General features: G+C 44.0%; 1 protein-coding gene across 1 annotated transcript in view; it reads right to left on the bottom strand.

Annotated features, from left to right (window-relative positions):
- Positions 1 to 23,425, bottom strand: part of pld1b (phospholipase D1b) — an 81,497-nt gene that overhangs the window by 25,444 nt on the left and 32,628 nt on the right. The window contains exons 8-18 of the mRNA XM_080751607.1: positions 20,653 to 20,748; positions 20,262 to 20,414; positions 19,214 to 19,363; positions 16,242 to 16,325; positions 14,894 to 14,975; positions 14,183 to 14,293; positions 12,789 to 12,974; positions 11,228 to 11,453; positions 4,441 to 4,569; positions 1,760 to 1,878; positions 400 to 513 (exon numbers count right to left, since the gene is read on the bottom strand). Of these exons, the coding sequence (XP_080607733.1) occupies positions 400 to 513; positions 1,760 to 1,878; positions 4,441 to 4,569; positions 11,228 to 11,453; positions 12,789 to 12,974; positions 14,183 to 14,293; positions 14,894 to 14,975; positions 16,242 to 16,325; positions 19,214 to 19,363; positions 20,262 to 20,414; positions 20,653 to 20,748 (1,450 nt within the window). The remainder of the gene's footprint in view (positions 1 to 399; positions 514 to 1,759; positions 1,879 to 4,440; positions 4,570 to 11,227; positions 11,454 to 12,788; positions 12,975 to 14,182; positions 14,294 to 14,893; positions 14,976 to 16,241; positions 16,326 to 19,213; positions 19,364 to 20,261; positions 20,415 to 20,652; positions 20,749 to 23,425) is intronic.

The following is a 23,425-nucleotide window of genomic DNA, read 5'->3' as shown; positions in this document are numbered from 1 at the left end:
ACTTTTAATCGTTTCATAATGATTAAAGCTAATTAAATATTCGGGCTCCTCGGGCATCGCAGAGAGGTACAGCGGGAAATCTCCGGTTTCGACGGGGATCGCGGGAAATGAGTTAATTACCGACAAAGACCCCCCAGCTTCATGCCGAGGTCTAATCACCCTGGGCCAACATTAACCTAGGACAACTGTTACCTAACTCAACTGGAACAAAAGTTATACTGACTCTGACCTCTAAGGACTTTTCCAGGGAGGGTCCACTTAATTGTGGCGTCTTGCTGTGTCTCCCTTTCTTGTTTTCATTTGCACTGACAAATGGACAATTATTGTTTTGGCCCTGCACTATTGGGTTGTGTTGGTATTATTGAGTACTATTGCTGCGTTGTACAGTGCTCATCATACCTGGACTTTGGCTTGCGTACAGTTGGGGACCAGGTATGGCAGCTCTCCAGCGGTGGTGTGGGACTTAGGCAGCAGGTAGGGATAGGACAGAGAGCGGTACTTGGGTTTCATGATCTGGTGGTGAGAAGACAGTCACAGAACACAGGATGGTCAAATACTTAAAGCAGGGGTCTTCAACAGGGGGTCCGGGGACCCCTACAGGGTCCTCAGAGTTACTACAGGGGGTCCTCCAAATCTTTGTCTCCTTGTTTATATTAACCACTTGAACCCTAGTGTCCATATTTTGAGAACTTTGCCCAAAAATAGCAGATCTACAAGCTCACAACGTTGTGTGCTTGTTGTTCGGCTATTTTCGGCAAAGAGGTTTGGTGTACAGGGGAAAAAGAGCAGACCAAGTACAGAGTGAAAGGTCAAGTTTATTAAGTATTGACGGTTCAAGTGGTTAAATATCTGAAAACACAAATTGACATGAATCCAAAATACACTGATGATTGTGCTGTCAAACAATGAAACTATATGGAATCTATGAACAGGTTGTGGGGGTCCCTGCTTCATCTCTCTCTCAACTAAGGGGTCCTTGGCCTGAACACGTTGAAGACCCCTGACTTACATTGTTCATTTTGCAGTCTACCTCACTAAAACGCATTTCAAGTGTAATGTCATTCTACTCGATGACACAACCATTCTCATTATTTCTGTGTTAAGAGTAAATTACTGACGTGAATTACTGACAAAAATGATTCAACCTCCTAATCTGTGATCCTGATATTCTCTGCGAGAACCAGAATGCCTTGTTCATTATACATAGCCTAATTGGAAGGCCCTTCACCCTATAGCACAGTAACTGCATTAATTGAAAACACCTTTGCAACTTCATCAGTTATTTCTAATCAACTACAATGATCATAAAACCTCTGACAACAATGTGAACAGCAGATGCAGTAGGAAACGGTCTAAAACAGCGGTTCTCAAACCATTTCCTAGGATTATTTTGGTTCCATATGTACCCTTGCGGTGTTACGTTTACGAGGCGATGTAACATTACCAGCCGGCTCCGACCAGTTATCGAGAGTTAGATCACAAAATTCTTGATGCAATGTTTGTTGAAGTACTTCTAGCAACATATTCTGGCTAAATGCTTATGGGGGGTGGTACAAATAAGTGCGCCATTTAGATCCATCGCCAAAAAGAATCCCTCATAATATGGTGCTAGAACATTTTTTGAGAACCCCTGGTCTAAAACATACCAAATAGCAGCATATAGTGAAACACTTTTCGTCTAGATCTATGGCTCATCCATTTTGAATCTTAGTTCACTGTTTGAAAAAAAAAAAACAGGGTTTGACCCCCGAGTCCTGACCTTGGTGAAGTTCCAGCGCTGGATGAAGTGTCTGGCCACATCCCGCGCCGCCTTCCCATGAACCACTGAGGCAATGTCATGCCAAGGCATTCTGGGAGTTGTATGCCTGTCGATAAAATCTACAATGACAGGAACAGTAGTATTAGTTGGTATGTAGATCAGGTGCTGTACTGTAGGCGTGTTTTAGAAAGAGAGAGAGAGAGAGAGAGAGAGAGAGAGAGAGAGACAAAAAAGAAAAGAAAGAGAGAAGGCAGGAGGTGACTGGCAAGTCAATCAATAAGACTGTCTGCAAAGTGGATGAGGGTGACCTCTGCCAACAGAGATGAGTCAGAGAGAAAGGGAGAGAGAGAAGAAAATAGAGGGAGATCTGAAAGCAGAAAACATGCTTTTTATTGTTGCTATGTTGATGTTGCTATTGATACTACTAGAAGCTACTTCTAGTCGGCGACCTGGCCAACTCGGAACAATGTAAATAGGGAATGAATGCCCCGCCCTTTAATGCAAACCCCATTATACCTGTTTTCATAGGACCCGTTTTGACCATTTGTCTGCCTGTGTCCATTTATGCCCATATATGGAGATATCTGTATCTGTCTGTCTGTCGGTGTCCATTTTATGTCCATATATGGAGATCACTGCAGTTATAGTTCTGGGTCCATTTTATGCCCATATATGCCCATATATGGAGATATCTGTCTATCTGCGTCCATTTTATGCCCATATATGGAGATCTCTGTATCTGTCTGTCTGTGTCCCTTTTATGCCCGTATATGGAGATCTTTGTGATTCTGCATCCATTGTATGCCCATATATGCCATATATGGAGATATCTGTTTATCTGCGTCCATTTTATGCCCATATATGAGATTTCTGTCGCTTTTTCAAACAGATGGTCAAAACGGGTCCTATGACAACAGGTATAATGGGGTTTGCATTAAAGGGGGAACCGGCACTGTGTCTGCAACACAGTCGGAGGCACAGACAGATACAGAGATCTCCATAATGGGAATAAAGGGACACAGACAAACAGATAGAGGAGGAGACAAACTTAATGCAAACCCCATTATACCTGTTGTCATAGGACCCGTTTTGACCATCTGTTTGCCTGTGTCCATTTATGCCCATATATGGAGATATCTGTATCTGTCTGTCTGCGTCCACTTTATGCCCATATATGGAGATCTTTGACCATCTGTTTGCCTGTGTCCATTTATGCCCATATATGGAGATATCTGTATTTGTCTGTCTGCATCCATTTTATGCCCATATATGGAGATCTATGCAGACACAGTGCCAGTTCCGGAAAATCCTGATGTCAGACATCAGAATCCGAACCTTTCGTGCTGGTTCCAGAAAATCGTGTATCGGGTCGGGTCGAGGCCGAGCACTGCACTACCTGCTGCGGTGGGGAACGCACGTGCCGAATTTGAAATAGGGAATGAATGCCCCACCCTTTAATGCAAACCCCATGAATGCCCCACCCTTTAATGCAAACCCCAATATACCTGTTGTCATAGGACCCGTTTTGACCATCTGTTTGTCTTTGTCCACTTATGCCCATATATGAAGATCTCTGCACACACAGTACCGGTTGCGGAAAAATCTGATGTCAGACTTTATGCCCATATCTGGAGAACGCGCGTGCCGGTGGGAAGAAGGGTTCTCGAGATACGCGGATTACATACATACATACACATTCACAGAGATTTTGTGTTGACTCATGTGGCGTACGTGATGTCAGAGCCTTTTATGAAGTGATGTCACAATGACTCAGCGCTTGCGCCGATTTCCTCCGGAACAGCCTGATGTCAACAATCAGCTCCGCATAAGGAGATTCCGAACGTTTCGCGCCGGTTTCGGAAAACCGCGAGTCGGGTCGGGTCGAGGCCCGGCACTGCACTCCGCGCGGCGGCGGGGAACGCGCGTGCCGAATCTGAAGCCGGTGGGACGAACGGTTCTCGAGATACGCGGATTACAAACAAACAAACAGACAGAGATTTGTCGCATTTATAGATAGATAATACAGGGGTCTTCAATGTGTTCAGGCCAAGGACCGCATAGTTGAGAGAGAGATGAAGCAGGGGCCCCCACAACCCATAGATACAATATAGTTTCATTGTTTGACAACACAATCATCACTGTATTTTGGATGCATGTCAATTTGTGTTTTCAGATATCTAACCACTTGAACCATCTCTACTTAATGAACTTGACCTTTCATTCTGTACTTAGTCTGCTCTTTTCCCCCTCTACACCAAACCTCTTTGCCGAAAATAGCCGATCTACAAGCTTGTAGATCTGCTATTTTTTAACAAAAGGTCTCAGAATATGGACACTAGAGTTCAAGTGGGTAATATAAAAAAGGGGGGAAAAAAACCTTACCACACATTTCACTGCTTGTACCTGTATGAACAGTGACACATAAACCCTCATGATTCTTGATTCTCGAAAATAAAGTGAAAGAAAGATGAAGAGTTGAATAGAGACAGATATAGAGATATAACAACAGATAGTTTGAGATATGTAGATAGAGAAAGTGACAGACAGAGAGAGAGAGAGAGAGAGAGAGAGAGAGAGAGAGAGAGAGAGAGAGAGAGAGAGAGAGAGAGAGAGAGAGAGACACACAGAGAGACACAGAGAGACATGGAGAGAGAGAGAGGGGGGAAGATGACTATCCTCACCATCGAAGGGTTTTTCCAGTTGTATCCAGTCTTTGTAGACAAAGTTGCAGTAGTCCTTCCCATGCCAGAACCGTGTGTCCCCAACCAGCTCTCCAACTCCGGTGTGTAGGCTACGTACAGAGCCACTCCCTAGCACACACATACACACACAAGACAAGTTAACTTTGACAGCCAGTTTAAATTCAGTTGCAAAACACAAATATAAAGCATCATATCAGAGAGACCTTGCATATGGTGCAGTCAATGCTTGTTTCCTCTTGTCATGCACAAAACGAGCACTAGGGGGCAGACCACGGCAAAACAAGGGTGTAAAGGGCTCCAGGCAGTGCATAAGTGTACTCTGTCTGAGTAACTCGTAAACATCACCAAAATGATTTAAGACTTTAGAGCAGATGTAGAATTCAGGCAGTAGCCAAGACACAAGGTGACTCAACAGTGGTGCTGCAAGACCAGTTTCTCCAAGATAAATCTTCATGACATCAGAGCTATTGGCCTGGAGTAGTAAGTAAGTAGTAATTTATTTATATAGCACTTCTCACAGAGAGAGCTCACAAAGTGTGTACATACAGTAGGATTAAAAACAGCATAAGGCATTCCAACAATTTAAACTAAAGAAACGAATCTCTAGAATTATCTCAAAAACAAAACAGCAGACACACACTATTGATCCCCAGGCGCCATAGACAGCGCAGCAGTAAAGGTTACAGATAAAGGGCTCGGTGCTGATGAGCACGGGCCAAGCCTGCCCTGCAAAGCTCATGGGGTTGGGTGGTTGTTCCCAGGGGTGTAGTTGTCCCAATTTAAAATGAATTCCGTCCATTTCCACCGAACTTTTACATTTGATTTTCTTACCTTAATAAACATTGTCATAAATACTTTATGGTTCTCTATGGTATACTCTATGGTTCCTGGTCGCTAGTTTAAAGCCTCATTTCAATCACCATGATATGGGTTTTGTGAAAATGATGGTCCAATTTATGTTATATTTGATGTTATAGCAGGGTATGATGTAGGAGGGGCTTGTGATCACAGGCTTGTGATGATTCTTCTTTGTGTGCTTTATGTCCCATGTATCCCTGTGTTTGCACGTGACCGTTGACAGCCAATAGCATTCGAGATGGTACAATTTCTACCAACGAACGTTGATTTCTACAAAGATGGCGTCACCCATACAACGGCCAAAAAAGCTTCATTTGCGCAGCATAGAAACCAATGGCTTTCCACCGTCCATATTTTCTTACAGGCTATGGTTGTTCCAGGGTCCCCTGAACAGCAGTGCTTGATTGTTTGTAGTGTGTTATATAATCTTTATAAACCCCCTTTCCACACCCACACACGTGCACACAAACTGGATCTGGAGCCTACTCTGCAGAACTTCTGTTAGTTAGTGTGTGTGTGTGTGTGTGTGTGTGTGTGTGTGTGTGTGTGTGTGTGTGTGTGTGTGTGTGTGTGTGTGTGTGTGTGTGTGTGTGTGTGTGTGTGTGTGTGTTTGTGTGTGTGTGTGTGTGTGTGTGTGTGTGTGGACGGACAGGGAATTACTACTTTGTGGGGACCTCATGTCCCCACAAAGATAGTACAATCCTTGCAAAATACCTTGTGGGTACTTATTAATAGGTCCCCACAAGGTGTTTAGGGGTTAGGTTAAGGGTTAGGGTTAGGGTTCAAAATGAATGGAATGTCCCCACAAAGATAGTAGACTATGTGTAATGTCTCCACAAAGTAGCAATTGCAAACCTGTGTGTGTGTGTGTGTGTGTGTGTGTGTGTGTGTGTGTGTGTGGGTGTGTGTGTGTGTGTGTGTGTGTGTGTGTGTGTGAGTGCGTGCGTGCGTGCGTGAGCTTGCGGTGAAGGACCTTGACTACAAGTTACAGTATATTGTGTAAAACAGCGGGCCCAATGTGGTCTTCGGTAGCAACAATACACGTTCTAAAATAGAGAAGAAAAAAAACCTGCTTGCAGTTCTGAACCAAACCTTCATCATAACATTCTGTCTTCACCCGTTTCAACTGAGAGCGAACTGATTAGGAAATCAGGTTGCATCACGTGAAAGACGTTTCACAGATTTTCTCAGCCTATACAAGGGGGAGAGGGGGAGGTGACAGCCTGGGTGACAGGGACGTGCTGGCCATTGGGACAACTCCCGAACGGCCGGTTCATTCCCGGCTGGTCCAGGCCGGCCATTAGGAAAAAAATATTTTTTTTTCCATTTCGGGGGCTGGGTGGCCAACAAAGTAAATCGTCACTGTCGGGCAGAAACCTTGTATATCCAAGTTTCAAATTGATACATTTTTTCGCAAAGCAAAGCCCTGCTTCATCATACAAGGCCGTTGCACAAAAGTAGTGAAAACAGCCGATCTACAAGCACACAACGCCTCGCGGTGCGAGGCGTTGTGTGCTTGTAGATCGGCTGTTTTCACAAGTTTAAATCATTTTTAAAATGATAAATACAAAACAAACGGTTTTGGACATGCAAGGTTTCCACCCGACAACGACAAAATATAACTCATGTACAGTAATTGGCCCACTGGCTTGTCACTTGTCATGATCTGAAATGGTAAATCTTTGAGTAGCAGCAGCGCTACAGAGAGAGATCTCTCTCTATAGCGCGCAATGAGGGCCTCTACAACTCTTTTTCCCGGGCTGAATCAGGGGCCCAGCATGTCCCTGGGGTTAGGTGACACACGTCCTGTGGTCGGAAAACCGCGGAACATACAATGCTGCGGTTGCTTGTCACAGGAACTGCTTGAGCCACACCAGAGGCTCAACTGACAGGAATGTCACAAGCGTTACTTACAATGTCAACTGTATTGTTTCTGAACAAATTAAAAGTAAAGTTTGAAAAAATAAACCTGTATCATTGTGGTTTTCAAACTGGGGTCTGACGGTTTGGCTGGGGACCCCCATGATGGGGTCCCCCGGCCAAAAGAGGAGTAGTTTAACACATTTACTGCCATTGATGAATATATTTGTCAATTCAAATCCAGCGCTTCACCGCCAATGATGAATATATTGGTCAATAGGTGTTTTCAGTGATCACACTAGTGTAGGTTCAGGGCCACCGAATGAAGCGCCCTAGGTTGCTGAGAGACCAATCCAACCGGAAATGACGTCTGCTCCAAGGTTATCAGATTCAGAAAAAATCCATTTACCTCTTTTCCCAGATTACGCAAAAATAGCAGATCTACAAGCTTGCAGCGCGGCACTTGTATATCTGTTATTTTTCAATAGTTAAAGCACAAAATAATACGTAATAATGTGTTCCCAGTCTAAATGGGTTAAACCCCCCTATGAAGAACATTCATGGGGGGGGGGGCGCAGTGAATCCTTGTAACCAGGGCTCAGAATTTGGTGCGACACCCCTGGGTATGAATCTCTTTTCGGAATGCGTTCATTCTGAATGTAACCACATCCCACAGTGACAATTTCATTTAAACCACTGTTACAAAGTATTGGGTTGGGCAGAATGGGCGCCTTATCTGGAAATGAGTCCAAAAAGACGAATTACGTCACTAGGAGGAATGAGGATGCATTTATACTGCTATAAGAATCTGAAGAGATGTCCTCACCAGAGCTTCTTCCAGATAAGGCTCTCACCAGACAATGCCCTAAGGAGGCCCATTATTCCAACAGCCCATTATTCCAATAGCCCATTAGTCCGACAAATGATAGGTTAGTGTGAGGTTAGGGATAGGGTTAGTTATAATGGGGGCTGTCGGAATGGTAATTCTGAACAATGAGCTGAAGGACTGGCTATACTGACTAGATCCTTTCATACACCACAATGTATATATACCAGGCACGTGCACACATAGACATCAAAGGGGACTTGAGCCCCTGCCCTTTTACCCGTCTGTAAAAAGTGCCCTCTCCAGACCATGAATGCAGTTTTCACTATGGTGAAAGAAATGCCAAATGCCCTCTTTCCATGCCATACCTGAAGGCAGCATTCAGGAGAATTGTATTGTCCAAACTCTCCTGAACTTGAATGCAGCATTGTATGCTGAAATAATTGCCCTCTCTGTGTAGAAATCCATGCCGGTACGCCACATCTCCAGAATTCACTTGATCATGCTTAGTTCAGTGTGGTATCAAGCACCGAAAATAGCCGACCTTCAAACTCACAACGCGTTGCGCTGGGTTGTCTATTTTCGATATTTTCAACAAAAGGCCTCAGCCCCTGCCTCTCTAACATTCTCTGCACGTCCCTGATATATACAGTACATGGTATGTATAAGTATAACATCAACATATTTCTGCGTGATCTAATGAAAGTCAATTTGAGGGTCTCTGTCATGAAAAAGTTTGTAAACCCCATGTATAATTCCTGTAATGTTTGGTAATTACAGGAATTTGCTATGCTGCTTATGGCCAATGTAACCTGACTCCGCCAGATGGTGGCAGCAGTGCGTACCGCCCTACTTTACCATCTGAGACCGCTCGGGGAGAGTTGATATCACTCGGAGAGTCCCAGTCCGGACGAATCAGCGACAGCTACGGGTCTGAGGGGCTCTGAGCCAATAGAGTCTGACTGCAGACCACGTGGAAACCCAGGAGGCGGATTCAGGGTGTAACGTCATGCAGACAGGCCAATATGAGTGGTTGGAGTTGGCACTCCCAGACTGTAATAGACAGACGGCCCCATCCAATCACCTGCAAAAGAACTTGAAAAAAATGGCCCGCCCCTTACATTGAGTCTGCCCGAGCAATCCCAGATGGTAAAAGTAGTGCGGTATATGCAGTATACGCACTACTGCCACCATCTGGCGGAGTCAGGTTATGGCCAATGGCCATGGAAACAAAAAGCCGTTTTGTTTGTATTGGACAAGGTGGGGAGTTTTTAAAACATGCAGGACTAATGCAGGTAACGCCTGTGCAATTCAACAGAACACACAAGAGTGATGAACTGTGAATGAATGAAATCAATCCAAATCACATAATCCACCAGCAGATTATGCAGAAAAAAGACTCACTCATTATGTTTGCAATCTGCAGGCAGACAGACCAGCTGACACAACTAGGGCTGCAACTATCGATTATCTTATTAGCAATTATTCTATCGTTTACTTACTCCATTAATCAAATACTCAAGGAGTGCATTTTTGTTATTACTTGATTTTTTAGTTTTCCAGTAGCCCAGAGAGCACTATGTCTTGCAAAGCAGCCAATCAAATACGGATGTCACTTTTATAGCATTTGTTCCACCAAGTAACACCCCATCCAGATGTCACGTTTGTGACCCAATTAGCCAGTAGCTATGCCCCTCCCCTAAAAGCTTTTGTCCAATGCTAGCTTAGCAACCGGCAGCTTGCCAAGGCTGTTGCCAAGGCAAATCTTGGCAAGCAGGAAGTTATTCTAAGCTAGCATTGGACAAAAGCTTTTTGGGAGGGGCATAGCTACAGGCTAATTCTGCCTATCAAATTGTTGGGATGTGGCTGACATCCGTTTGAGAACATATTGTCACACCGATTTTGAATCAGTGTGAAAAAACAATGTTTTAATAATCAACTGAAGTGATTAGTCAGATTAACCACTTAAGCGCCATTTCATACTTGGGTGTACAACAAAACAGCTGTATAGTGAGCTTGTAGCTTGTATTTCTGGTATTTTGATTCGTTCGATTAACTGTTGCACCCCTAGACACAACTCGACCTTTCACCCTCTGGGTCCCCCAGAGGTCATAAAAAGGTCACACAGGGTAACTATGTTACAACGAGCCAAAAAAGGTCAAATCACTCAGCTGAGGTCAAAACCACCGCAAAGCATGCTGGGAGATGGAGTCTGACAACAGAGCAACATCGAGGCCCCATCGCCCAATCATCATCCGCCTGGACTCACCAGTCTGAGACTGGCCAAGGGGAGGGGCCGTTTTCAGCACTTCCAGTCTAATGTTTGTTTGATGATTGTTTTGGCTGGTGACGCCGTTGGACCAACCTAAACGGAGTATACAATTATGCTATACATTTAAACTAGTATACCTTAACCCAGTGGTTCTCAACCTTTTCAGGCCGCGACCCCCAAAATAATCATATTTTAAATGGGGACTCACTAAGAGTTGAGGCATTACATTTTGTATAACACGGTTCTCGCGAGGCGTTGTGAGCAAGTATATCTGCTATTTTCACAATTTCTGCCTCTGATATTTGACAATATGGCCAATGTTTAATTTGTCATTTTAGAGGTATTAAAAAGTCCTTAAATTATCACTTTAGAAATGTACAGATACCCTCTATACACTTAAACGTTATGTTGGTTTGTTTACTGTTGAGAGAGAAAACAATGTTGCACATTAAGTTAATCATCTGGGGACCCCCCCAAAATAATTGACCCACAGGTTGAGAACCACTGCCTTAACCACACTTCATATCCAGCCAATCTAAGTGTGTTCTCTCACCAGGGTTATTATAACTAAAACGAAATAATGAAAACTCGAATTTGCTAAATTCTTGTATTTTTGCATGCATTCTTTGTGCCATTGTGCAACGATTTGACTTACCAGCAACATATATAGTACTGTACTTGGCAGCAGGGAGGGCCAGCCTTTCTCTGGCGAAATCTGTCTGCCAGAGATTAATGATGTTTACCCAGCTAACGATGATCAGTGTTCAGCAAACAAGAGACGTTTACAAAGGTGCACGCGATTTGCCAACACGTGAGTTTCTCTTTAGGGCGCACATATGCTGTATAATATGATCTCAGTTGGCGAAACACTGAGCAATAAGCAAACAGAGGTTAGCAACGGTCCATTATCCATTGTGTATGTGTGTGTCTACAGTGCAGTGCACACTCACTCTCCTCTGCGCTGTCCACACTAGAGTTGTCGGCGGGTGCCAGGCCGTGTTTCTGCAGGTGTCTCTTGATGCTGAACTTCCTCCTCATCCTCCCCTGACCTTTCAACCTGGGCTGGTCCACCGAGTCCGTCGCCGTGGAGACGGCCTTTCCGTTTCTCTGGGCAACCGAAGCCGATCCGTTGGAGGAGGGAGCGGCGGCCATGTTGGAGGACGAAGCTTCGGCAGCCTGGATAAGACACCCTTCGTTATTATACTTCTCTGTGACTTCACCATACATGTACAGCAGGGGTCGGCAAACATTTTTCAGGTCACGAACCCTTAGCTGAGAGAGGCCGCCAGTGACGCTATAATGCGTCATTTGAGTGACGCAAAAACTCCGTTTCAGCTCACTTTAGTAGCCCTATTTTGGGGCAAATAATCGGTGGAGACAGACAATCTATAACAGGGGTAGGCAACCTTAGACACGGGTGCCAACACTGGCATAGGGAGACTGATCACTGGCACACTGCTGATGTTTTTATTTTTTTATGTGGTCAATTAAATGAAGTCACCAAATTTACAGCAAATTACATCCTGCACATAATTCTACATTCATTAAAACTCTGAACCTTTACTGGGGAGGGAGTCTGGGAGATAGGGGGGTTATTGTTCTGAGTCTAATGATCCTTATAACAATGTCCTGACAATCAGATTTTTTGATGGGGTGTCATTAACTCATTTAGTGCCCATGAAATTAACGGATTATAAAGTCCACGATGCCAGTCTCAGGTTGGCATCACCCCCGTTATCTTATTTTGAAGGCCAGAAGTCCACAGCGCAAACACTTCCGGTCTGACGTCATCGCGTCCTGCGCCGGAACCGATCGTTGTCCACGTGGAGTTGTGTAATGGCGGACCGGGAGCTTTTATACATGTGTAACATAAGCGAGCATCTGCCTCCATCCTAGCTTCTAAAGTGTAGTTTTGAGATAATGGACATTAAAGATGAGATCCCCGTCCACCTCAATGTTATGGATGGGACTATTTTGTGCTCGTGGAGCCGTGATGATGCGAAATCAGCGACGGATTTCGTCTCCGGACCTCCGGCCATTGTTCTCGGTAATGTATCCGCCGTTACAGTAATATATTACTTTTCACGAGTATACTCGGGATTGGCACCATGTGATACTCGAGTATTTTTCACGAGTCTTCTCGGGATTGGCACTTTATGAGTTAAGATGTATCTTGACATGGCACACTGTCTATCTAGAAAATAAAAACATGGCACTTATCTTCATTTCAAAAAGGTTGCTGACCCCTGATCTATAAGGTCACCCCGCATCGAAAACTTGATGGTCTATTTTCCAGGGTTTAAGTGGTTAAGTAGGGTGGAGGGAGAAACAAGTAGATAAGCAAGGCAGATAAGACGGTATCGATGTCCTCTTCTGCTACACACGTTGGACAGCGATTAGGTGTCTCTACCAATGTCAATCGGTTCAACTGGCTGTGTGTGTGTGTGTGTGCGTGCGTGCGTGCGTGCGTGCGTGCGTGCGTGCGTGCGTTCGTGCGTGTGCGTAAGAGACCTGCTCCAGGGCCACTGAGCGCGTCACGCTCCCGACGTCGATCAGCCGATGCTCCCGGTCGTCCCAGCGACCGTAGGCCAGGTCGATCCCGCCCACGAAGCCCACCGATTGGTCGATGACAATGATCTTCTCGTGATGCGCCCACAGGTAGACGGACGAGGACACGTGGTCAGGGTGACGCATGACCTGCAATTTTAATTACGTTATTTAAAATATCTTGAATGAACGAATACATTATTAAAAAGAATACTAATATTTCCTTTTAATTATGATGTTTTTCAAAGCATCATCACACATATCACACATACTTTCAAGCATACACTGTATTATGGACGTTTTCCTGACTTTAAACAGAGGATGAACACAACATTCTGGTTCTTTATGCTGGAAGTTAACCTGACTTTAACCCAGTTGACTTTAACCCATTAAGACCTGAGGCCAATTCTATAAATGCCTTCTAAATGGGAGCATCAAATGGAGACTGCATGTCAAGCAATCAATGGTATCTGTCATGTTCTGTGGAGGGACATTTTCCAGTGTTCTGAGCCAGTATGTATGTGTGTTCAGTGTGTGTGTGTGTGTGTGTGTGTGTGTGCGCGCGCGTATACTGTAACAGTAGTTTCAGTGTCAGTTTGTAACTGATCTACTGGACCAGAAAAACACCCGACAAACTGGGCATGACTGCCCAATGACTTTACCACACACACACACACACACACACACACACACACACACACACACACACACACACACACACACACACACACACACACACACACACAAGGGTTGGATTTAGTATGTGACATACTAGCGTCTAGGCCTACCTCTGTAATCAATTGAGGGAGTTTTTTCTTGATGAGAAAGGGGCTATACAGTACACACTACTTTCTAATTCTAATACACACATACAGTACAATAGGCCTTTACATTGACACACAGTTCAAACACTTTAAACACATACACCATAGTCATACAAACTGTACACCCATTACACAGCCACGACATTATGCAACATAGCTTCTCAGAAGGATTTATAAACAATACCACAAACACCAAAGGAACATCGGCACTCACAAGATGTTCATTTGATGCTCGTGTTGCCAAGAATCTGCACCCGCAATTGACCTACAAGCTTGGAGAGTTGAGCATGCCTGGCAAACAGAATAATGTTGAATTTGTATGTTTATCCGTCACCATTTTATTAGCATCCACTTTTAACTCTGTTTTCTTGTTTTGCTATTTCAATGTGTGAATTTATGCACAGCACTTAAATACAGAGATACTCTAAATACAGAGATACATAAATACACAACCACACACACACACACACACACACACACACACACACACACACACACACACACACACACACACACACACACACACACTCCTACCTTGATGTTAGGGTGTAGCTGGTGTAGTGTTCTCTTGCTGTATCCAGAGTTGATTCCCAGCGCCAACTCCACCTCCTTGTAGAGCATCACGAAGATGCGTACGCCTTGTTGCTGTTTTAAAAAACGTGATCATGTCATTGTTGTTGTACTCAGGGTTGCATTCGCACTGGTTCTACAGACATGGATCTCCATGTATGGGCATAAAAGGGTATGATGTCAGATGTCATAGACATCACAGGACTTTCACATAATGAATAACTGAGTAAGAATGTTTGGGCTCTCACAGCATATCTCCATATATGGGTACCAGGGATCTCCATATATGGGTAACAGGTCCGATATACATCACTGGCCAGATGCGAAACTTGCCCTGAGGCGTCTTACTAGTATTATTATTATTATAGACTATTGTATTTATGTGTGTACAGTAGCTTTACAGTAAATGTATCTACATTATTCTGGTATTCTGGTCTCTACTATTGAAGAACAGACCAATGACAGAGGGTTTCACTAATTGAACAGACCAATGACAGAGGGTTTCACTAATTGAACAGACCAATGACAGAGGGTTTCACTAATTGAACAGACCAATGACAGAGGGTTTCACTAATTGAACAGACCAATGACAGAGGGTTTCACTAATTGAACAGACCAATGACAGAGGGTTTCACTAATTGAACAGACCAATGACAGAGGGTTTTTAATGCTCACCGCTTTGCGCTTCAGAAGACAGTCCAGACGCCAGCGGTTGCCCTCGACAACGGGCCTTTTCAGGAAGATCTCTGGGCTTAGCCTGTGAGAACACGCACACACGCACACACGCGCGCACACACACACACACACACACACACACACAGAATTAGCTGCAATCCCTCTCACATATACACTTGTGTACAAACATGCGCAGGTGCACACAGGCCGCGAACACACACAAAACCAGAGCCAGACATGCACACACACTGCATGCACCCTTGCATCCATTTGCATTGATTACCAAAGCACACACACAAGCAGACGTGTGCGTGTGTGTGTGTGTGCGCACTGTAACAGTAGTTTCAGTGTCAGTTTGTAACTGATCTACTGGTCCAGAAAAACACCCTACAAACTGGGCATGACTGCCCAATGCCTTTACCACACACACACACACACACACACACACACACACACACACACACAGTGCCCTTGTGGTTAAGAGTGTCCGTCCGTGGCTGGGTCATTAAGACTATAAAATGAGACCACAGCTTCCCTGCTTGGCACTCAGCATCAAGGGTTGGATTCAGTATGTGACATACTAGCGTCTAGGACTACCTCTGTAATCCATTGAGGGAGTTTTTCTTGATTCGTCTGAGATTGGCCTAGTTTGTTATATTAAATAAATAGTTTGAAATATCAATATGGATATATCATGATTTATTGGGAGAAACCAAGCAAGTTTATGTTAAATCAGACATTAAGCACCCCCTCACAGCCCAAATGGAATGATCCTCTATTAGATTCTTCATTCTATCAGACTGATTCTACAGCCAAGCCCTCTAAAATATTAATATTATTATCATTATTTCTCCTGTAGTTGCCTATAGTCGACTATAGCGCACCAGGCACACAACATATATATAATATATATAATTGTCGATTTTGGATGAGGACAGGTCAGATATTTACGGTGTAGGATTGTGTCAATTGTGTACCGAACAAACGCATGAATCCCAGACCAGATGTAGAAAATACACCAGACACATGGAACCAAACCACACAAGTTATTTTGGAGCTGTATGAAAATGCAATCGTTACGGGATGTTATACTTTCTGTTCTGTGTGAGTTGTGGGGTTTACCAAATCCCCCGGCCTTATCTAGTTTCATACCTGGGACATACAGTGTGGAAAGGACGTGTGCATGAACTGTCTCAAGACTGATACACAAGACCATGGACCTGACCATTATGGATGATAATGTAGTTGCTGTCTAGTGAATGTGATGGAGAATCTCATATGCTGTGTGAGATACAACATTTATTTATGAAAAAAGTTGAAATGTGGAGATAAGACGTTTCACACTCACCACCAGTCTGTGATGAAGATCTCTTCTTTGGCGTGTTCAAGTGCATCAGCTACATCCTCCATGAATGTTTTACCATTCACATACCTGTGCGCACACACACACACACACACACACACACACACACACACACACGCACACGCAATTTTGAAGAATCAATACATTGGGAAAAAACTATGGATGATTTGGATTGAAACCACTGTGCAGATACATATCATTTTGGGGGTCCTTTTGAAATTTGACTTACACAAATGTTCACGATTTTTCAAAAATAGTTAAAGCACAAAATAATGCGCAATAATGCGTTCCCAGTCTAAATGGGTTAAACCCCCTCCCCCTATGAAGAACATTCATGGGGGGGGGGGGGGGGGGGCCGCAGTGAATCCTTGTACCCAGGGCCCAGAATTTGGTGCGACACCCCTGCACACACAAAGTCAGTGTCTCAGAGAGTGTACAGTACAGTGTTGGCTCAGTAGATGACAGGTGATGCCTTTCCCTGTGTGTCAGGTTACTCCAGCGAGACACACAAACCCTACAGAGTGTGACCTAATCTGGCCCTACCCGACGTGACCCTAATCTGAGTTCCCAGAATGCCCACTGCAACGGGAGGGGCGGGGAACGGTCTCAAGACTGATACACAAGACCATGGACCTGACCTGACCATTATAGATGATAATGTAGTTGCTGTCTAGTGCAGGGGTCTTCAACAGGGGGTCCGGGACCACTAAGGGGGTCCTCAGGGTTACTACAGGGAGTCCTCCAAATCTTCCAATCCTTTTTATATTAAAAACTTGAACCCTAGTGTCCATATTTTAAGAACTGTAGCCAAAATAGCAGATCTACAAGCTCACAACGCCTCGCAGCGCGAGGCGTTGTGAGCTTGTAGATCGGCTATTTTCGGCAAAGAGGTATGGTGTAGAGGGGAAAAGGAGCAGACTAAGTACAGAGTGAAAGGTCAAGTTTATTAAGTATTGACGGTTCAAGTGGTTAAATATCTGAAAACACAAATTGACATGAATCCAAAATACACTGTTGATCGTGCTGTCAAACGATGAAACTAAATGGAATCTATGAACAGGTTGTGGCCCTAATCTGAATTCACAGAATTCTTATGCCCACCGTAACGGGAGGGAGGGGCGGGGAAAACAACACCACCCAAACCATGGCGCTACCCAGAGCCTTGTATTAGAGAGTTCTGCCAATGCGGGGTCAGAAACAGCGCCGGTCACGTGGTTCATGTAACTCGAAATGTCACCTTTACCCTCATAGACTCCAATGCATTCTGTAAACTTCCCAGGTTGCGCTTTGTCACTATTCGCCAATAGATGTGTATGTTATGTAGAAGACCCAGGACCCATGAAGTGAACGGAGTTGGCGCGACTCTCCAGTAGAGGGCTCTGGCCCTACCTAATCTCTCAAGACAGCCTTCTGCTAATAGCAGCACCACTGCCTTAAATGTATAGCGTTGTTTTAAGCAGTTATTACCAGTAAGACATAGACGCCTAAGGGCGAAACGCGCACCATGTCTTGGCCATCTGGCCAAATGGATTTGGTTCCCCTGGTATCAAAGGGATCTCCATATATGGCAATAAAAGGGATTTGTTCCCATGACATCACAGTGATGTCAGAGCGTGATGTCAGAGCACTAATAAACACAGAAACACCTGAGGGGATGTGGACTAAGAAAGGGGAGGAGCCAAACTGAGTACACAAAAAAGGAGGTGGTGCCCCCAAAGGCAAAAACAAAGAAAAACTGAAATATATTTTCTTTTTCTTTTCTTTTTCGAATGGTTTCCCATATTGGGCCCTACCAAACATGACCCAAACCTGGCCCCACTGAAAGTCACCTAAAGTTCTACATAGAGCAAAGGAAACTTTTGGGGCATGTGTGTGTGTGTTGTGGTGAAAGGGCTAGTACAGTGTTTCTAAACCATGGGGTTGAGGTCCAAAAGTGGGTTGTAAAATGTTCTAAAAATGATTATAATATTTAGGTTTTGGGGGGCAGTGAAAACCTCAGCCTCCCCCATTTCCTGACCCGTTTCCCCTCCCACATCGCATCTCCCTCTCAGCCTCCCCATGCTGTCCTAGTTTGGTAACTTGGAGTACATGTAACAGTGTGTGTTGTGTGTGTGTGTGTGTGTGTGTGTGTGTGTGTGTGTGTGTGTGTGTGTGTGTGTGTGTGTGTGTGTGTGTGTGTGTGTGTGTGTGTGTGGTCTTCAAAGTATTAACTGACCGACCTCTCACCTTTCAAAACAAAAAGGATACAGGATACAGGAAGTCCCCTGTGTGTTGAATCGCTCATAATTACTTCTCAGTTTTACCACGAAACCTCTCATTACAACTAGGTACTGCAGCCTTTTTGATGCCAACTATGATGCATTATGAAGTACAGTACTGTATTAAAGCTGGATGAGTCCAGTAAATATCAATATTTGATGTAATCCCAGAGAAAGCCCAGGACCCGGAGGAAAGTACTATATTGGAATGGACTCAAGAAACAAAGACAAACATTTCTGTCCCAGGGATTGAAACTAAGGCTTGCCCACCTGCCCCCAGCAGGTAAATAAAACCTTCGGGCAGGTGGAGTTTACTTTCAGGTCGGGCAAGTGCTCATTTCAGAGGGGAGGCAACCGTCTATAAACACAACACGAGATATCTGTCTAAACACCTGAACGTGGTCTTCTGGTCTGTGGAATGTAAAATAAGAGCACTGATTACCTATAATGTGCTGTTTTTACTGTTGCTACACTTAAACATGTAACATATGGGCATTCCAAGATATGGGCTTAATATTGATGACATCAGGGATCTCCATATAATATGGGCGTATACAAGGGACAAGGACTGACACAGAGATCTCCATATATGGCCATTAATGCAAGGAAAGTGTTACTTGCGTCATGGCAACCACACTTACAATTTCCAATTGCATCTTTCTATGATAATTATTATCCTATTATGATGATCATAATTACCACTTGGCGGGGATGTTCTCCTCCTCCCTGGCGAATGATCCAAAGCGATGGTCCTTCAGGAAGTCAGAGCCGTGTTTATGGACGAAGCCCTCGATGGACTGACCCCACCAACGGGCATGTCTGTAGCTGCTGCACTTCAGCACCAGAGACCTACACACACACACACACACACACACACACACACACACACACACACACACACACACACACACACACACACACACACACACACACACACACACACACACACACACGCATTGTTAACACAGCGGGTGCCCAGAATTATTCAACTTTTAATTTGCTGGTGCCCATGGCAACCCGCCATTTTACCTACCTTTGAAGTACTGGCGAGAAAAGTAATCAGAGTAAATGTAATCCAAGCATGCCCTGTTTATTTCGCGAAAATCTTTTCTTTCAGTCAGGACCGTTTTTTATCAATTCTAAGCCACAGTGTTTGTGTTACGGCCGGTAGAAGAGGCCGCCGTTTTGAGAAAAAAAGAAAAGAATCCGGAGAAAACAGCATTTTTGTGCAGCCACTAAACAGGAAGTCAACGAGACAGACAGCACGTCCGGGTGACGTAATTTCGCGCTGCATTTTGGGAAATGGAGTTTGTTTCATCACCGCGGTAGCCAAGTACAGTAGCTACAGTACAGTACAGTTTACTGTACAACGCGTCGAACGCGTCCTGGGCACACGTAAACATCAAAGAGATTGGCGCGTGGGCACCACGTGGGCGTTTAATGTGTTAATTATGGATAGAGAGAATTTCTAAGAAAGAGGAGGTTCTTTGCTTTCTAATGATGAAGAGTTTGTATTTTTATGGGTCACGACTGGAGTAAAATTCCCATTTGCTAAAGTATGAAATAATTAAGGCCCCTCCACCTTGGGCCCTAGTAACTCAGTCCCACTTTTCCCCCTTGTGACGCCCCTGCTGGTTAGACTCAAACTCCGGGCCGGACCGAGCCTTAACCCATTGAAACAGGTGAGCCTCCTTCCATCCTACACTAACATCAGGAGCAGCAGAAAGGCTCAGTTGCGGTCTCTGACCTGGACAAGGTGTCTATACGGACGCCGTGTTTGGTCTCGGTGTCTTTGGAGTCCATTTTGATGCAGAACTCTTTGTCCACCAGCATGACGAAGGAGATGGCGCCCGAGTCCGGCTTCATGTAGAGGAGGAACGAGTCCTTAATCACCAGCCAACTGCGAGCGCGCACGCACACACACACACACACACACACACACACACACACACACACACACACACACACACACACACACACACACACACACACACACACACACACACACACACACACACACACACACACACACACACACACACACACACACACACACACACACAAAAATGAGTTTACACAGAGGGTGATAATGCTTTTTCTAAAATAAAATCTACTTATTTTTCATTAGATGGTCTCACCGTTTAGACCAGCGGTAACACATCTTACTGTGACCACAGCAGTTGGTCAGCCCTGGAATCCTGTGGCCTCCTGATCGCTTCAGAACCATACCTTCCCTGTGTGTGAGAGAGAGAGAGAGAGAGAGAGAGAGAGAGAGAGAGAGAGAGAGAGAGAGAGATAGTTTTTGTCAGAAATATTTTCTATATTTTATAGTTTCTTTTGTCCTCAACAATGTGAGGTGTTCCACTTCCCTTTGTACATTTTTATTAATTCAGACAGCTGAGAGGGAGACGGTGTACAGGAGAGACAGACAGCAGGTTTGTTTTCAGTTGCAATAATAAGTAATCATTTTCCTGGTGTCTTTGTTACAATGAGGAAATTTGTGTTTGGGTTTTTTTGGCAGTTAAATGAGTCCTGTTCCTTTTGAACAATAAGGAATGAGAGTGGTGAGAGGAAAGGAGAACAAGGAAAGACGATCAGGTGGTTTATAATTAACCATCACCATGAGGTTGACATTTGCTTTTGAGAGAGGCTCAATCGGTTTTGTTTGTTTCGGAATTAGAAAAGAAAAGAAGACAGGGGGTGGGCATGGAGAAAAATCAATACGCCCATGCAACTTCAAACTCTTTTCAGACTCATTGAAAACACCATTTTTTTAGTTTATTCATGCATGACTTTGTGGATTTCATCCACAGACTTGAAGCACTCCTTTGATTTCAATTTAGGCATTTAGCAGACGCTCTTAATCCAGAGCCACTTGCAATAAGCAAGGACAACACAAGGTAATGCATCAGATGCATAGAAATAGTAATCTAGGATCACACTGTAGCTAAACCAAGAACCTATCCTCAGTCTAACAGTAGAAAACCAAAAAATCTATCATTGAAAATATACACACACTATAGCAGGGGTCTTCAACAGGGGGTCCGGGACCCTTTGAGGGTCCTTAGAATTACTAAAGGGGGTCCTCCAAATCTTTGTGAGATAGAAGCTTTTTTTCTCCTTTTTTATATTAAACACTTGAACCCTAGTGTCCATATTATGAGAACTTTAGCCAAAAATAAAGATCTACAAGCTCACAACGCCTCGTGCTGCGAGGCGTTGTGAACTATTTTTGCCAAAGACATTTGGTATAGAGGGGAAAAAGAGCAGACTACAGTACAGAGTGAAATGTCAAGTTATGTATTGAAGATTCAAGTGGTTAAATACTTATCTGAAAACACAAATTGACATGAATAGAAAATACATTGATGATTTTGCTGTCAAACAATGAAACTATATGGAATCTATGAACAGGTTGTGGGGGTCCCTGCTTCATCTCTCTCTCTCAAATAAGGGGTCCTTGGCCTGAAAATGTTGAAGAGCCCTGCACTATAGGATGCCAGGTCAACAATGACCTGGACACAGTCCAGGTACATAACATGCTATCTAATTACATTTTAGCCTTTGCATAAGCCTGCAAGGTAGTCGAGGCTAGGGCAAGTGCTACGGTTAAGTGCTTGATGCAACAATATGAACATTACATGAACATACAAAGATTACTAAGGACGTTTTTGGAGCTGTGTGCAGCTCCCTATACGTGGCTGTGTGGGTCTGTCTGTGTGTCTGTGTGTATGTAGCCTGACTTCGACGCGTAACTAGTGCCGCACCATTTACGCCACTCGCGCAATATATACATCAAAATGTGCGGCTCGGCCGGGAATGGTGTTCTATTACCTTTCGTTCCGATCCGCCTTACCATGCCGACGTAATCGGCAAAAAACGACGCTTAATTGTCCCCATTGACTTATAATGGGACAATGCAAGAAATCACTTTCAAGTATTTTTCTCTCGTAAACCATAGGAGCTACAGTTTCAAACCTCGGAGAGGAGATTCATAATGATTTTAAGAATGAATCGAAAAATAATTACATCACTCGGCCTCATGGTGGCGCTATAACGGCCCACTTTACGTTTTGCCCCGTAACTCTTGAACCGTAGATCGGAAAATTAAAAGTATTTTTTCCCTGGATTCCTTGGGTCAAGACGCATCTCCCCATATAGGCCACGCCCATTTGCGCCAGGATAGATTTTCCGCCATCTTGAATTTTCTCCAAAACACACTTTTTGCTCCTTTACCTACATATTTTCTTCAAATGTCACAAAAATCGGTACACATGATCTACACACACACACACACACACACACACACACACACACACACACACACAGCTCCACTTCACACGGGTGTGATTTTTAAAGTATCCCCATTCATTATAAGCACAATATCAGTGAGAACCAGAACCAGGGGCATGTGTTTCCAAGAGAGTGGGGCCTCAAATGAATATATATTGAAACATTGAAACAAGCACCATAGAAACAGATGTGAAAATGAACCCAGAAAAGTGAAATACTCCTTTCTAATCAAACCAATGGCGTCTACTGGGTTACACTTATTCATTCATTTCTACTCTACCTTCTCTTTCTAGTCTCCCTCTACTATGTGATAACAAAAACCTGAAATGCTTTAATTAATAATTGGACTGACTAGGATCCAACATGGATTAAAATATTGTCATAATCTATTGTAATAAATAAGTCTGAACCATAGTTCAGTGTGTGGATTCTATCTTTTAAGCTAAGCTTTAAATAATAGTCATTAAGCTTCCCTTCTGTCCGAGAGTAGAAAAATACTCGTAACAGCAGCATGGTCTCCATGTCCAATCTTTGGCCATCAATAGTAAAGTTACAAGGAGTGCAGTTTGTGAATGTGGTGTCTGTATCTGTTCTCTACACCAGCTACTGATACCGCGC

Source organism: Nannobrachium achirus (assembly GCF_963921795.1).
Source record: "Nannobrachium achirus genome assembly, chromosome: 21".
In the NCBI taxonomy this organism is placed as follows: Eukaryota; Metazoa; Chordata; class Actinopteri; order Myctophiformes; family Myctophidae; genus Nannobrachium; species Nannobrachium achirus.
The sequence above is the reverse complement of the archived record's forward strand: the minus strand, read 5'-3'. Positions and strand labels throughout refer to the sequence as shown.